This window comes from Rousettus aegyptiacus, unplaced genomic scaffold (genome assembly GCF_014176215.1).
Source record: "Rousettus aegyptiacus isolate mRouAeg1 unplaced genomic scaffold, mRouAeg1.p scaffold_m13_p_15, whole genome shotgun sequence".
NCBI classification, from domain to species: domain Eukaryota; kingdom Metazoa; phylum Chordata; class Mammalia; order Chiroptera; family Pteropodidae; genus Rousettus; species Rousettus aegyptiacus.
The window spans coordinates 40614730-40632780 of NW_023416290.1; the positions used below are offsets into that span (position 1 = coordinate 40614730).

At 33.5% G+C, this 18051-nt stretch overlaps 1 protein-coding gene across 3 annotated transcripts in view; it reads left to right on the forward strand.

Moving 5' to 3' along the window:
* The window catches only part of PKHD1L1 (PKHD1 like 1), a 138887-nt gene that overhangs the window by 30582 nt on the left and 90254 nt on the right, over nt 1-18051 (forward strand). For all 3 annotated transcript variants that reach the window (XM_036232973.1, XM_016158976.2, XM_036232974.1), the window contains 12 exons: nt 1170-1256; nt 3255-3523; nt 4798-4889; nt 7566-7725; nt 8006-8141; nt 8913-9056; nt 10564-10721; nt 11640-11753; nt 13136-13285; nt 14302-14426; nt 15611-15774; nt 17013-17185. In XM_036232973.1, the coding sequence (XP_036088866.1) occupies nt 1170-1256; nt 3255-3523; nt 4798-4889; nt 7566-7725; nt 8006-8141; nt 8913-9056; nt 10564-10721; nt 11640-11753; nt 13136-13285; nt 14302-14426; nt 15611-15774; nt 17013-17185 (1772 nt within the window). The remainder of the gene's footprint in view (nt 1-1169; nt 1257-3254; nt 3524-4797; nt 4890-7565; nt 7726-8005; nt 8142-8912; nt 9057-10563; nt 10722-11639; nt 11754-13135; nt 13286-14301; nt 14427-15610; nt 15775-17012; nt 17186-18051) is intronic.

Consider the following 18051-nt stretch of genomic DNA (forward strand, 5'->3'; position numbering starts at 1 on the left):
ATACAATATCTTTCCTATCCATGTGAATCTTTTCTGGTCACCTGCATAAATATTAAAACCTAAGCCATAAAATTTTTAAATTTCATATGTGTTATGAAATTTGGTGTTTAAAATATAAATATACTTAAAATATTAAAACCAGGGATATAACATATTTTAATTTATATAATGTGTTTTTATGAGCTGATATTATGATACAGTTGATAAGTAAATATAACAAGCTAATTTTTATGATATTTCATTATCATTAATGTGACAACCAGATTTAAGATTTTGAATCCTCAATAATCTCTTGAAAATAATGATTTTTAAATGTATCTTTCTTTTGCTCCCAACAAAATAAGCTAAGTTGGTTTAATATACTGTTCAGCCACACTGTTTTCTAGTTCAATTATCTTGCATCACAAAACATTCAGAATAGTGAAGGTAGTGTTGAGCTATAAATCCTCTAGGCCACCAAACAAAACTTGACAAAGATACCTTACTCCACTTGTTAACCCTTGCCTCACTTTTCTTGGGCTGTTATTCCCATTTCAGTAAATACTTAATGAGGGCTGAGCTTACATGAGGCCCTGTGCGAGGCACCTGGACATTTAAAACACAACTCCCCTAAGTCTAACTGTGCTTGTGTGTAAGTCTAATTCTCATTTAGACCCTGTCGCTTTTGGCTTCAGTCTGCCTGTGAAAATACCATTTACAAATCATTATCCCTTTGGTTTTCATTCAAAGAACTTGAATTAAACCATCATTCATTCATTCATTCATTCATTCCCTAAGAAGACTGGGATCTTCTGTTTTGTAAATTCTGAACATCATGGATTTATTCAGCAATGTCTCTCTAAGTAACAAAATACCTGGCTTTACTTTGGACCCAGAAGGGAAGTCTTTTACAGTGACTTAGTTTTATCAAGTGTTAATTTTGTTTCTCAGAAGTCGTGAAATTTTCTAACTCAGACTTGGAATACTTGGCCAAGAAAGTGTTGCCTTATAGAGGTATGACAATCGATGATGATAAACTTTAATGGAGGACATATAAAGGAAATGAAGACCTCCTCCAGCTTTGTGTCTTGTTTGTGCAACTTCAATTTAAAAATTCACTTCGAGATAGGCCGATGTGATTTGTATTCTGACACTCTGTAGTAACAGCACTGTACCTTGCTTCTCTACAGGTCAAGCCTGTGATGTTTTGAATGTCACGGAAAACAGCATATGTTGCAAGACACCCCCTAAACCTATTCTCGGAACTGTCTCTCCAGGTAAACTACCGGAGAAGAGAATGACCATTTCCATATTCATATAAGAAGAATATTATTGACATATATCATTGGTGTCTTATTCCATTTGAGCTGCTATGACAGAATGCAATAGACTGGGTAGTTTATAAACAATGGATGTATTTCTTACAGTTCTGGGTCCTGGGAAGTCCAGTATCATGGTACTGGCACATTAGGTGTCTGGCAAGGGCTTCTTCCTCATAGATGATATCTTCTCAGGGCTAGGGAGCTCAGTGGGGTCTCCTTTATAAGGGCACTAATCCCATTTATAAGGCTCCGCCCTCATGACCTAAGCACTTCCTTAAGGCCCCACCTCCTAATGCCATCATATTGGGCATTAAGTTGCAATATACAAGTTTTTTTTGGGGGGGGGGGACACAAACATTCAGCCATTGGCAATTAGTAAAAAAAAAAAAAAAAAAGTTGGTTTTTTTTTTTTGAAATTTTTAGAATTTGTAGCTAGAATTATAATAAATTTCTTCCTAATTATTTTTTTTCTTTACACATTCTGAATTAGGAAAGTTGTATTAAAATAGCTGCATCGAGGCTGCACCAGCCAAGGTAAACTGGACCTACATTCCTTGGCCACCCTACTCTCTATCAACAGAGTATGGTGGTGCCTTTATTTTAAATTAAATGATGATTACTAAATATTGACACTGGTTACATAGAAATTTAAAATATGCCTTTTCCTGGTTAAAAATAACTGGCAGAGGTTAAATCCTGACTTGTCTAGGATGATTTAAGAGTGATAAGAAGGTATAAGAGAAAAGGAATTCAAAATTCTTTTCATATTTTCACCTGGGGCCCAGTGAAAGTACAGCCGATGACCTCGATGGGATACCACCGAGATGCCGTGCGCATTGAATGGTGTGTGCACCTTTTCTTGTGCACACAGTGAAATTGGTTTATAATTGTGTCAATGGTTCATATTTGAAGCCAAATAAATTCTATCAACCCCTTAAATGTAAATAGTAATTGCCTTTTTATGAATGATAATAGAAAAAAAAGGACCAGTTTAAGAATTTTGACATTTATAGCTGATAACTTCGCAGAAAGTTGTATATGTTAGAGAATGCTACTGCTGTAAAGGTTGAAGATCTCAAGCTTTTCTTGAAAAACTCACTTGAAGAGGAGTAGCCATGATTCTCTAGATGCAGACTCTCCCTACAAGCTTAAGGCTCCTGGAGGAAGGCATGAGCCAGATTGTTGTTGTATTTTAACAAAGAAATAAAGAGTTAGATGACTCCTTTTTGATGGTGAAAAAACTAATCACAGGGTTTACATTGGCAAGTGTAGGGATACCTTAGCGAGAATATTGTCTCTGATTCTGTCCAAGAAAGAGATGATATCTTCTTTGAGCAGAAGTAATGTTTAAAAAGAAAAGAAAAGAAAAGAAAAGAAAAGAAAAGAAAAGAAAAGAAAAGAAAAGAAAAGAAAAAGAAATACTGACAGACACCTTAAAGCCAATAGCACTGTTTTTTGACTAATTGTAAGCCATTAACTTTTGTTACAGAGAATAGGCAAGGTGAAGGTTTTGTAATCAAATGATCTGAATCTCAAAGTTTTGAGACTTAATTATGTAAAGCAACATCAGTCATATCATAATAATAATTATTATATTGTTGTTATCTTAAGTAAAGCACTTAGTAAGTGCCAAATATTTTACGTAGATGTTATATATGTAAATATAGATACACATATATTTAATTCCCATAGCTGCCATGCAAATAGTAATATTATTCCGTTTCACATATGTAGAGCCTGAGGTGCAGGGAAATGAGGTAATGATAAATTGTAGACTGTCCTGCACTCTATCCACTGGATACAGAGACATATATGTGTAATTGTCTTGCTTACACACATGCTCTAAAAATGTGAACCGAAATAGAGTGTCTATAACCACCGAACAAATGGAAGGCCATAGAGATACCACATCCAAATTCTAATGAAAAGCTTCTTTTATTTGATTATGTCTAGGTGGAAGAGGACTAAAGCTTGAAGTATGGAATAATAGCCGCCCGGTACATCTTGAAGAAGTACTTAAATACAATGAAAAAACACCAGGTTACCTGGGTGCCAGTTGGGTAGATTCGGCTTCCTATATTTGGCCAATGGAGCAAGATACATTTGTTGCACGCTTCAGTGGATTTTTGGTGGCTCCAGATTCTGATGTTTATAGATTTTATATCAAAGGTGATGACCGTTATGCAATTTATTTCAGCCCAACTGGACTTCCAGAAGATAAGGTAGGGAACCAAAGAAAATTATTTGATATTATTAAAACAATATGATAATCTTCACATATATGTGTATGATTTATTCTAAACCAATAAATATATTAACTAATTTTTGAGACACATTTTCACGTGGTTAGATTCTTGGCTATTTTCATACTGTGATATAAAATATGAAGTTATAGAAAATTCATTGCCTAAAAGAAAATACTTCCCTATATCTAAATTTTCTCTTCCATGGAAAAAACTACATATATTTTCTTTACAAGTGGAATTTGTTTTGATTATGAAAGCATTATGACTACAACAGAGAAAATTTGGAAAAGAGTGAAAATGTTTCACTGTTGTGCTTTTACTCAATCATGAAATGAAAGTCTATCATTTCCTTATTATCTCTATTTTGATTTTTATGTAAAGAGGATCATCCATCCAATTTCATAGTCCTCTTTTGTCACAATTTCGCATGTCCACATGTTAGTAAATAATTTATCTAATATGTGTTTAATGACCAAATAAGATGTTATTGCAATAACATACTATTTCATACTGGCAGGTTTCTTACTTCTGATTTTTTATGAGCACAAATATTACCTTACTGAACATCTGTGTTCATTAGATTATTCTGTATTTTATATTATTTCCTTAGAACAAATTCATAAACATGAAACTAATAAATCAAATGAACAGAACATTTTATGACTCAGTATGTATGGCAAGATTACCTCTCACACTGGGTGCACAAGTTTAAATTGCTGCCTGTGAGGCCGAAATTCCAGTTTCCCCATAGCTTGTCAGTACGCCGCCTCCAAAGACAGTATAACTGTTCCTTGGGAGCGCCAGCCTACCCATGCTAGTATGTAGGCTCGTTTAGTGATCTTTGGCATTTTTCAGACCTACTTTTAATGGCCTCATTTAGATTAAATCCCTCAATGTTCTTCACAGAACAAAAGAATACTTTATTTAATAATAACAGTCATTTTACTGATACTCGTCTTTCTATTTTCCCTTGTAGTTTTATGAGAAAAGCTATGGTCTGTGCAGGTAATTTTGTATAGTGGTGTTGAAGGTAGGGTGGAAGGAATGAAGTGAGCTGTGGCAATATTTAAAAATTCTATCCCATCATAGATAACAGAGCTTATAAGATAAATAGTTTCATATTCCTATTTGTAAAAGTTCTACGATTTACAGAAATAATAAAGAAATGCTGAAAAATTTATTAATAATTTCTTTCTCTCTCTTCCTTTCCCTCTCCCTCTCTCTCTCTTCCTCTTTCTTTTGGGGATAAGGTGAAGATTGCATACCATTCTTCATTTGCCAACAGTTATTTTTCTAGTCCTACACAAAGATCTGATGACATTCCTCTTCAGAAAGGAAAAGAGTAAGTTTTTTTCTTTAGATTATTTTGAGGTTTTAAAAATTATAACTTTGTATCTAAAAATATTTTCTATTTGTTTGTATTGAAGTAATATTAGGTTATTGGTTTAATTTCTAAATGGACATCCTCTGTAATTTTATGAAATATTGTTTCCATATTTTCAAGAATTACTGACATTCATTTAATAAAGGCAGTTCAATGTCTAAATTATCCCTGTTGCAGAAATTATAGCTTTGTGAAATTTACTTATTCCTGCTTTCAGTTTTTTACTAGAACCTTTCAGTCAATTTGGCCATCTAATTTCTCTACTCCTGTGCCTGAGCTCTTGAATATTGCTAGAGAAAAATCCCAAAACTACATGGCTTGGTGTCACAGTCAATATATATTTATTATTCACTAATTTATTCCAGACTCTGGGCCAGGTACCAGATACTTAATACAAAGGGTATTAAAATACTCCCACTGTCCTTAAGGAGTACCTCATTTATTGCCAAAAGGTCAAATGCAGAGAGAAGATGAAAGAATCATTCAAAAAGCAGATAATTTTATTCAAAAAACATTCAGAATTCCTAGAAAATAAGGAGGTAAAATACATGGTATATTAAAAATAGCTATTACTTGGAGAACAGCCTTACCTGGCATGGTTGGAACTTATGGTCTCTCATGGTCTCTCATCTTCCAGGAAGCTAGCCAAGACTTGTCACATTGATGAATGGGTTCCCAGCCGTAAAGAGGGCAATTCCTAATGCACATATACCAGGGAAGACTCTGCTTGTATCACATTTGCTAGTATCCCATTGACCAAAGCAAATAGCCAGATAGATTCGAGGGTGAAAAAAATATATATCACCTTCGATGGGAGATTTTGTTATTGTTATTTTTCATTCTACCACATCAGCATTCTTCGTGTTGATAAGATTATGCTCATGGGCTGCGCCATGGAGATCTGACAGAGTTGGGCAGAGATAGTTGGGATCAGCAGTACCTGGGAGCAATCACACCTAGTATTCTTAGCCATGGTGACATGGGGGAAGCATTCCTTTCTTTTTCTTCTCCTCTTGCTACTCTCACTTCTTATATATGTAACATTTTCTTTTTTAACCAAGATCACTAAGCCAATTCAGGGTAAATAGGGTACTCACCTAATCCCTACTGCTGTTCAGTGTTAATTCACATTCAGGCTTTGCCTTGGCCTTGGAAAATGGGTTCAGTTTACCTTCCTGGCAGGAGCACAGTGCTTGCATGAAAGCAACTCTTAATATATCTGCTGCCTGGTAGCTGTGCCCTTGCACACTAGCTTGGAATTTACAAAATGCACTTAGAATGATGGCTGTGTATTCTGAAATCGAGGTCTCTCTCGCTGGTTTATGGCACAGTGGTCCCTGAGACATTTTCTAAAGTAGCTCATGTCTCCCGTTCATTCTACTCAGATAATATAGCCCCATCTCTAAGTGCATGCCTCTTTGGCCACCCTGTTCTATTTTGAATCCCACCTCAGTTACTAATTTTCAAATAATCTTTCAATCTTTAAAATTCTCTTAGTCTCTGTTATTTATAGGAACAGAATAATAATATATATTTTATAAGATTTTGTGAAGATTAAATAAAATAATCTCTGTAAAGCATCAGATTAGTGTCTAGCACAATGAAAGTGCCTTATAAATATTTTTAAGCTGTCAGGTGTAGATACACAATTTAATGGTTCCTCTTTGAGTCCTATTCCTTAGTGTTGCCCACCTCAATTTGACAGAGCTGGCAAAAAGGTTATCAGGGCAGCCAAGAGCCTAATGCAATCCTCCACTATCAGTTCTTTGAAGGGGATGACCCAGAGTCCCGTCATCCTAGATGGATGAGAGGTGACAAATATCCTTCAGTCAGAATCTTCCATAAACTGTGGATACTTTTCTCCATATGCCAGAGTGTCTTGCATATGTTCAATGATGGGAGGAAATTTAGAGGAACTCCCAGTAGCCCTCTCCAAAGATGGGAGCGAGAGAGAGATTTAGATAGGGAAACAGTAGCTTTGCATTCATCTGAAACAGTGGTTCAGTGAATGCCTCATCCTGGATAGGAGCTGGATAATGGGCCAGGGGCCTCAGCAATCAAGAACTACGAATACAAGATATGAATCCCATCCACCTGTTGGAGGGCCACAGTCAATCTAATTAGTAAAGTTTTCTTGAAGCAGTGTTTTATTTCCCAAGTTACAAGTGGAGCTAATATTTAAGGAACCTGAGAGTAGAAACTTTTCATCCCTGACACGTACAATCACTCAGGTACAAAATGTGTGACACATCTAAGTCTGCCTGTCATTTTCTTATACATGTGAAAGTATTTAACCTCTGCATGTCCTCTTTGTTTTATGCCAGTTTATAAACTACAATGTAATTTTGTTTTAAGCTCCTTGAGGTAGAAGATAGTATCTTTTTCAATAAATATTTTTGTGAAAACTGAATGAATTAGTTATAAATGGGAACAACTCTCGATTAATGCAACTATCTTACATAATTCATTTTGTTTTAGTAAACTACTATAAAACTGTTAATATTTTAATATTTAAAATCAGGGATACTATAATATCAATTATTTAACAGGCAGGTATTTTATATAGCATTGAAAAAAATCATAACTAGTGCTCTGGAAAGAAAAGTTATATTTATTAGTTATTCTATTTTCCAGATATTACATTGAAATCTTGCTACAAGAGTATCGACTAAGTGCTTTTGTTGATGTTGGACTCTACCAGTATAGAAATGTCTATTCTGAACAACAAACAGAAGATGCAATAAATGAAGAACAAGTTATCCAATCCCAGTCAACAGTTGTCCAAGAAGTACAGGTTTGCTATGACTATAGATCCACTTTATAGAAAGTAAATGTTCAAAGATAGGAGTTCTATTTGGTTCTTCATTTTGCTAGGTAAAGTACTATTTGGGTGAAAGCAGTCATGAAAAATTATTGAATTATAGCCTAAAGCATCTGTATTATAAACTAGAGAAGCTATTACCTAAGACAGAACTATAAAATAGAGTAATAAAAAGGCATGGCTAACTGAATTATGATGCTTTTAAAATGTGTTTTTATAGATAATAAAAAATATTTTTTTAATTGAGAAATAGGTTATAACATTGGAAAACTGGGAAACAACTAATGCAACTAAGGAAGTTCAGAAGGTCACAGTGACCAGCCCATGTATAGAAGATAATTCATGTTCACTTTACCAATATAGATTAATTTACAACATGGAAAAAACTGGTAAGTGATAAATAATAAGGAAGATTTTATTTCTCTTCATATATATATATGTGTATATATACATAATTATTGAGAAGTATTTGCGATAGTCAAATTCTGCTGCCTGGAAATATAGTTTTAATAGTATGCTAGACAAAAAGAAGCAGAAAAGTATGGAGAAAAACCTTCAGAGTGAGATAGAAAATGGCACTAATAAAAACATAAAAGACTATAAACATGACATATCCTATCATTTTCCTCTATAGGGATCCTGATAAGTATATATCTAATGTACACAAAGATTTTATTTCTCTGTGACTCACAGGTGTACGTTAATTGGAATTAAATTAATCATTACAGAGAAGTAAAACATTTCTTTCAATTTTTCAAATTAAGTAATAGACCCATGAGACACTAATTATCTGTTAATAAAAACATTGAATTTCCATATTTTATAATAAATCCCGAAAAAATAATCTTTGCTTTTCTATTAATTGTTTCAGTCAGTAAATATTGATGAGTGCTTCCTGTTTGCCAAATACGGTGCTTATGACTATGGGAATATTAAAACAGTAAAATAAGAGCCTATCCTCAAGAGGCCACAATCCAATTAGGTTATCAATATTATTAAACTAAACTCAATCTCAGAACACAGTTTCATTAAGTGATGATTTATATGGTACATGATTTATATGCTATAAGTGCTTTACACAATATTCAACTATAAGACATCATTGCTGGCTGTGGTAATACAGAAATATTTGAACTCTTTTTTTTTTTAATTCTTCCAAGTCTTGCTACCTGCTGACGCTTCTGATGTCATACTGCAATCAGCCTTAAATGACCTCTGGTCTTTAAAACCAGATGCAGTTCAAGTAATAAGAACACAAAAAAACCAAAGTTATGTTTATATGATAACTTTTTTATCAACTAGAGGTAAGTATGTATTCCACTTTGGACTTCGCTAAAGTTTGTTTTTTTTTTTAGGGAAAACAATTTGTATCCTGTGTAACTCCACTAAAAGAGGTAAAAGCTCCATAAAATGAGATAAGAAAAGAATTGGATTCACAGCTTTGATCAATTTTAGGAAACATAGAAATTAAGTGGTTAATTTTTTCTATTATAATTTATACCTCAGTTGTATCTCCAGGAATGCACAGCTTCAGTGCATGAGAAATATACTATACATATGCACTACAGATGTGCTATCAGTATAATAGCCTACTTTATAAATAGTTAGCAAAAATTAGTGAAGATATTAATTATGGAAATGAAGTTTAAGTAAATCGGTATTGCCCAGGAGACACTTGCCTGGCCAGGTCTTGCCTGATGAAAGGATTCTGTAGTCAAATCTCTGTTGGAAACACTGTTTAAGACAGCTTCTCTTTGAAGATTGACGGAGTTCATTAGAACAGTAAATCTTTGAGGAATCTGACCGACAGTGAGAAACAAACAAAAACAGAAAAGTTCACCTGTGCTTAAAGTAACTTTTTTCAAAATTATTTGACCTCTCTACCCTTTTTTTAAAGTAACAACTATTAATTTATTAATGTTTTATATTTTCAAGTCTTAAAAGCCAAGTTTAGCTGTATATTTGAGGTACCTAGCTCATGAAATAGGTCCCTGAATATGCATGTGTTTCCTTTTCTTTGGGTAATCATTTTTTCTCAATTCATATAAGTAAAATGTACTTCAGTGTTTGTCTCATTTTAAGAAATTATTTATTCGATTGTTGAATGGAGGATGAAGAGTTACGTTTAACATGAATGGAAGTTCTAAAAATTCTCCACAAGTCAGATTGTCAAAATACTGTATAAATGAGGATATGGTTATGCTTGTGCACCCGGACACTTATTTATAGATCAGGGAGACATTTTAAGGCTGTCAGCAGAGACCTTAAGAAATATGGTACCAAAATCATAACTGGGAAAATTCTAGGACTTCACCCAACAGAGAAGGTCAATGAGATTCCACTAGTAAAACATCCTCCAACGGAAAAGAGACATCTGAGGAAAAGACCTTATTTCTTCCAAAGTAAGAATGCATCATAAAAAGGCCTAACAGGCTTGAAGCGTTTTCCTGAAATTCAACTCTGTACCCTATTTGTATCTTAAAAAAAAAAAAAAAAAAAAGGCACCATCCCAGCCTAGCTCTTTACACTAAGACACTGGTGCTGGCACAAAACTAAAAGAATTTTTGGAATATCCAACTGCCTATTTATTTTTACATCATGGTCTCAATACCTCTTTCTGTTTATCTGCTGTTTTCCTATTTCTGCTATACATAAATCTACCGAAATTTGAAGATCTGCAGTTTCCCATCATCTTTCTTTTGTGATAATGGAACTCCAGATAAAACCAATTTTGTTAAATTTGAGCATCTACTACGGATCTATTGATGTTGTATTAATTAACTTAAAATTCTGTTTGGTACTTGATTGCAGGAGACTTTAATATGCTTGGTTATGAAGTATTTGAAGGGCATAACGTCACACTGGATATTACAGAACAAACCAAAGGAAAACCCAGCTTGGACACATTCACACTGAACTGGGGTGGGATCATGTCTAAGCCTCTTACCCCATGGTCATCAGAAGCTGAAGTATGCTTTATGTTAATTTTTTAAACAGAAAGCTATTTAAGCATAACTTTTCTTAAAAAAGAAAAAACAAACGAAAGAAAAAAAACCCACCTTAAAGACTTGTAATACACTCTCCTACTTGGCATGATGGGTTAGAGTCAACCCAAAGTGAGCAGAGAAGGGAGGAAATATTGCAAAGACAGGGAATGAAAGGGGATTTCTTAGATCTGTGCCAATGTATCTCCATAGGGGGCAGCTGTTCTTAAAGAAAGAATGTTGTGAATACTGAAGTTGGACAACTACCTAGACAATTAGTTTAGGTTAATATTTGTTTGATAATTAAAGATCATATGGCATCTCAAGTCTTTAGTTCTAAACACTATTTATATCTGTTCTTTGCCAAAGAAATAGATTGGAAATTGTAGGAGACCTCGTGAATGTGTATGGATTCCTGTGTAATCCAGAATTATTTATTATATTTTAAACAGTCCTAAATACAGGCCTTCAATATCTGAATCTCTCCTTTCGAAAAAAGAGGATGTGTTGGATTTTATCATTTTTTTTTTCCAGTTACTTTTAGGCTAATTTGGAATACCATTCATTTGGAATCTGTTTAATTGGCTGCTAATTCATTTAGGTCTGTCTCATTGGTCTCTTTAAAAAACTGTTAAACAAATATGTCTACCTTAGTACTAATTAAGTAAGCCAAGATTAGCCGATTGGATGTAACTATTGTCATTCTAAATGAAAACTCCTGAAAAAGTCACAGGACATTAAAATTATCACATATTATTTAGGAAATGATCTCATAATTATGGCTAAAATATGCTGATTATCTTATGACTATGTTGTAACTAATTCGTAGAATTATCAGTATAATTACTAATGTTTTAACTCTCCATGAAAAAGAAGTTACTAAAGTTCATGTTGTTATTTTAGTTTCAGGCAGCAGTGGAAGAAATGGTTAGTGCTAAGTGTCCACCGCAAATTACAAACTTTGAAGAAGGATATGTTGTGAAATACTTCAGAGATTATGAAACTGATTTTAACCTGGTATGGAATATTTAGTGAACTGTGAAACTGACCAAATAAGAATTCATATAAGTGTTTGGAATTTTGTCATTTCTTTTTTGAACTAGCATTAATTCCTTTAGCGTTCAAAGTCAAATTGCATATATAATTTTTTGGTAAGGTTTCTTCTGGCATCTCTTTGCATTATAAAATGATTCATTCGTGAAAGCAGTATTTGCACCACACGTGAATTTCTTGATCAAAAGAAAGTAGGCAAAATGGGAAAATGTAATATCTCTAGGTTTTTTTTTGTTTGTTCTCTTCATTTGGATTTAGATTATATCTCTTTTCTTCACTGGCTTCAGAGAATACAATTTATAGTAGGACATCATATAGTAAATTTTGAGATGACCCTCTGGTCAATTAGTATAATATCTAGTGATTATTTCTTTCTTTGTGAGATATAAAAGTTTATCTTTGTGATATACAGTAAAGAAAATTTAGACTTAAGGAAACCAGATAATCACCATTTCCAAGGGAATATCATCAGAATAAGAAATATTCAATTCAATTCAATACCCTAGAAATAAATGAGTCTTTAAAATCTGCATATCACATGATGCTTTATATGAACAGATTCATTAGTAAAAAAAGGGAAAATCTTAACGGCCTACATTTTCAACTTAATTTAGTAAATTGACATGTATCTGGGCTCTCCTATACTGAATGTAGTTCTTGTAGCCATAGGAATTACAAGTAATTTACATTACGTTCCTTTCCTACTTTATCTCATCATCATTACAACACACATTCTTTGCTCCGCCTTACTTTGACTATTTGCATTTCCCAGCACTACTCGCTCAGATCCCTGCTTCTTTGCACTTATTTCACCCTCTTTCTGAAGACCCTTGAACCCCCCTTTTAAAAAATAATTCTTGTTTATCTTTAAAGACAACTCATATGGCACTTCCTCTGAGTCATCTTTTCTGTGGGTTTATGTGAGGCCTCCCTTCAGCCTTGTTTTTATAATCCTTAGTTCCTTTGTCCCAAATTGGAAGGTTCCTATGTTTAGGAACCATGAAAATTAAACAAAAAGCAAACAAATGAACAGACTTAAAAAACCTGGCACACAGTGAACACTAAATAAAGGTTGGTAGAAGGAAGGACTAAATATCCTTATGGAGTTCATAATATAAGGGAAAGATAAAATGGGAAATAATCTAATACAGGTACAAGGGATTATGTGATTATGGATCCAAATGAGTGATATAGGATAAGAGCTTTAGAATTTCAGAGAGGACATTTCAAGTTACAGTTGGGGAGCAATAGAATCTGAGTTGGAATTCGAAAGACTCGCGTGGAATGTTGAGGAATAAAGCAGACAGTAAATCATGTTGTCATTTGAAACGCTCTTGTTTCTGTAGGAACATATTAATAGAGGGCAGAAAACAGCTGAAACTGATGCTTACTGTGGTCGTTATTCCCTGAAAAACCCAGCTGTTCTTTTTGACTCAGCAGATGTTAAACCAAACCAACTACCATATGGAGACATTTTATTATTTCCTTATAATCAGGTAAGCGCAGAAAAAATGACATGTTAATTAAATTGGTAAAACACTTTGGTCATAAAATTTCACGAAATTTTCAGACAGGGAAAAGTGCCTGTCATGTGAAATCATGTCACATTGGACAGGCACTGTGGTTCACATTCTGGGTGCTTGTGAATTCCTCTTCTGCTGATTCATGAAATAAGAAATTAAAATAATGTGCAATACCATGCTCATGTATTCTGCTTTATCTCACAATTTCAGAAAAAAATTATTTGCGCAAAAATTTAAATACTAAAGTAAATATAACTTTTTAAATATTCCTTCATTAATTCAGAAGAAACAAAAATGGATAGCCATCATAGAGTGGTCTCAGGTATCTAAGCAGGGAAAAGTGAAATAATAAAAATCATGAGAAGTGGAGATGGCAGTTTTAGGATAGGTATTTAAGACTAGCAATAGTAGCTTTACCCAAACCCTTTCTCTGGTTTTAAAATTCTCAAATTGTGACATATGTTCTAAAGTTTCAAGTTCTAAATATATTCGGCATTCTTAAGGTGTTGCAGACCAATTAAATTGGTATTTAATTACTGTTTTACAGTGACTTCTCCATCTCTAAATTCTCAGTCACATTCACATCTCAATGAATCTACCTGAATGCTTCTCTCTTTTCTCAATGTATAATGGACTTTTAAATTCACCGAATAGTTCAGTTAGAGCCAGACTTAATTCTTCTATAGCTCTATGACTATAAGGAGTGAATTATTTTCATTTTTTAAGAAAGCCATATCTAAGAAAACAATAGAGAATTAATCATTACTTGTAAGGTCACTTCAGCTTCACTTCCTCTTCTATAAAATCTTCACTAATTCTTCTGCACCTAATTGGCTGAAGTTAATCATTTCTCTGTGTGTTCTGATGCATTTTTTATGAAAATGCTTACTAGATATATACTAGATGGGATTGAATTAATTTGAATTGTTATAAAACAATTTAATGGTAGAGTATTGTTACTGGTTTTTTTTTTCATATTTTCTGTGTAGTTATGTTTAGCATACAAAGGATTCCTGGCGAATAACATTGGTCTAAAATTTAAATACCAAGACGAAAGCAAGATTACTAGAAGCACTGATATACAATTTACATATAAGTTTGTGTATGGAAACAAGTAAGTTACACTTTGAATTTGAAAATTTTAATTATGCTATAGTATATAAACTATGAAGATAAAACAAACCCATTTCTTGTTTGTTGGTTTTTGAGAAATTATGAGCATCATGAGTTAAACTGTGGTTTTCCTGCCCTCAATATAAGCTTCCTACCAGAAATAGTTGTGCCAAAAATAAATATATAGATTATGAAAATAAAAACTGGCCTGGTATCATCATCACCCATGACCATTTGAAAAACAAAACAATGGCAAACCACTCAGTATTCCAAATTTTCTAAATAGAAGTTTTTAAAACTTTGGAATAATATAATTAGTAGAATTCTACTTAGAGACCCTAAGTACTTTATTAATTTAAAGAGCATTTTAACTTATCGTAGTGCTGCTATAATTTTCTAAAACTGATATGTCATTCTAAGCTTTGTACACCAGAGGTGGATCCCATGATGATTTTGCAAACCATGAACAAAATGAGAATAAAAAATGCCCAAACAACCTAGACAGTTGTAGCTGATGTAAAGATTATTGCTATACTATATTTAGTCATTTGGATGGCAGTATTCATTTCTTTGTTGCAAACTCTCATAGCTAAGTTGCTTAATTACAATTTATGGGAATCTCATACAGTTAATATTTAATGGAAAGTCTGAATCTAAATTACACAATTAAAAGGTACTGTGCTATAAATAACTTAGCATCTTTTTTTGCCACTTAGGAGAGCAGACAATGCAACTCCAGTGAGCTCTTTTGGAAGTAATAGCAAGTTCCAGTTTTGCTTCTTAGTATTGGGCTGAGTTTACTGTGTTTTCCCTGACATAGTTTATTTCATTCTTGTGTCTTGTTTTTGTAAATGTGTTCTACACCAAGGTGCATACTCCTTGGTTTCCTTACCTGTTGCTACAGAAGATTTTACATTCCTGTGGCTACTCACCAAGGCTACAAATTAAAACCAACAAACAAACAAAAAAAACAACTACATTTGGAAGCAACATTAAATCTTTTACTGGCGGTGTTAAGTTTCTGCCTGCTGTCCCTTGTTACGGCTGCTTTTCTGTGCTAATAAAGTATACTCGATGGTATCCTTATGGGGGGGGTGAAGGGAGGGGACCTCCTGAGATTTTAATGCTTTTTATAAGATATTTGTTTACATTACTGATCTATATAACTGCTTAACCATATTTCAGCTGGACATACACTTGCATAGACCTTCTGAACCTCATACAAACCAAATACACTGGGACTAACTTTTCTCTTCAGAGAATTAGTTTACAGCAAGCATCAGGATCACAGTCCTTCTTTGTGGATATTGTATACATCGGGCAGGCATCTACAATGTCAATACTGGATGGTATGTTGTATAATTTCATATCTACTTAACCTAAATTTATTTTGTAGTAAATTCTTACCATGAAAATTATTTATATTTTGCAGTTTAGATAGAAATGGTCATCTCTAAATGTTTGTGTTATCCTTTTATCAAAATAATATTATTACTTAAATCATTAATTTTTAATGAATAGGGCCAGGTGATTATTCTAAGAATAAGTGCATTCTTAATGTAAACTTTGTCATTATAGCAATAATTAGCCTTTATAGTCCTGGATTCTGTTTGTAGATATATTAACTGTAGCAAACATTTTCAATTTGTTTTGTTTGATTTTTGAGAAACAAACTACCAGGTTAGAGATCTAAAGTCAGCTGTTGACACTGTTGATGTTAATGTTGACATTGACTTCTGTTTAGTAAGATTGAGCCGAATCTTTCCATGGACTTGACAGTGATGATTAGTAATGTGATAAATGAAAACTTTTTTTCTAGTGGTCGTAGGATTGTTTTTCTAGTGATGTTAGTAGACTCACATATATAAGCTGTGGTAATAAAATAATTTAAATTAAACCGTGATTTAAAAAAAATTCACTCTAACTCCAGTCACCTTAAAAAGTGACTTCCGACTTTTCAGAGGAGTTTTCGAATCTTTTCCTTTGGAACTGTTTTCAAGTGCAAGGGTATGAGTCAACTGGGAAAAAAAATTAAATGTTACTACTTTACTCATTCCTTCTGAATCCACTATCACCAGATCTACGTTATGACTAGCAGAACAAGTGTAATGTACAGCTGATTTGTGCTGGGATAAATGTTTCGGTTCATTAAACATTTATTTAGCACCTACCATGTAGCAGGCACTGTTTCAGGTGCTAAAGGAGGAGCAGTGAACTAGACAATGCCAGTCCCGCCCTCATGAGCACACATCCTGGTGGGCGCCACATCTGGGCACCTAGAACAGAGCAGAGCTAACTGGCCCACAGAAGGCTGCATGGAACCCAGGGTTTGGTGGCTTTTAAATAACAATTGAAGCAATTTTTTGTTTTACCTGATGAAGCTCATATGTCAAAAGACTTAAAGCTTTGTATTCTGGAAGTTAAAGTTTGCTAAGCACTGCAAACTAATTGCCTTAAGGTCTTTACTTTTCTAAAATTTGGTTCTAAACAGCTTATTCCATGACATGTGGGTATTATTTGATGATGATTTTTTCTTTAGCAGTAGAAGCTATATAATTTTATTTCCTAATTTTTTTACGTTCTTTAGAAATGCCAAAGAGAAGACTTCCAGCATTAGCAAATAAAGGGATATTTTTAAAACACTTTCAGGTGAATCGGACCAAAATTAATGGATCAAGTATGACCAATCAATATTCTGTCACCATGACTTCATATAATTGCAGTTATAATATACCCATGATGGCTGTGAGCTTTGGGCAGGTAAGCCTAGAATTTTACAAGTTACTGTTGTCAACTTATAAAGCATTAGCTTTGATCTAATAAACTTTCTTTTTAATTTTTATACATAGCTGATATATAGAATGAATATCTTTTAATAAGACCTTATATAATCGAACCAGGACGTAGCCTTTAGAGATTGGCTTTTCACTCAGCACAATTCCCTGACGGTCCCTCCCCATTGTTGTCTATATCAATGGCTTGTACATTTTGATTGCTGAGTAGTAGTTAATGGTATGGTTGCTCCAGTTTGTTTAACCAGTTACTCATCAAAGGACATTTGAGTTGCTTCCAGTTTTTGGCTGTTATAAAACTGCTATAAATATTAACCTATGGGTTTTTGTGTGACATAAATTTTCATTTTTCTGGGTTAATTGCCCAGAAGTGTAATTATGGGGTCATGCTGTAAGCACATAGATAGTTTTGTAAGAAACCATCATATTATTTTCCAGAGTGGGTTTACCATTTTCACTCTCACCAGTATTGTAAGGGTGATTCAGTTTCTGTACAAATTTGCCAACATTGACATTATCGCTACTTTTTATTTTAGCCATTCTGATAGGGTGTGTATTAATACTCATTTTGGTGTTAATTTGTATTCTCTAATGGTTATATTCTCTTCTATGAAATGTTTCTTCATTTTTTTTTTTTTGCCCAATTTCTAATTGGATAACTTTCTTACTGTTGAGGTTTTAGAGCTCTGTATATATTCTATCTAGATATAGTCCTTGGTTAGGTAGATAGTTTGCAAATGTTTTCTCCCAGTCTGTACCTTGCCTTTTCATCTTATAGATAAGGCCTTTTGTAGAACAAAAGATTTTAGTTGTTTGTTTTTTTTTTTTAATAAT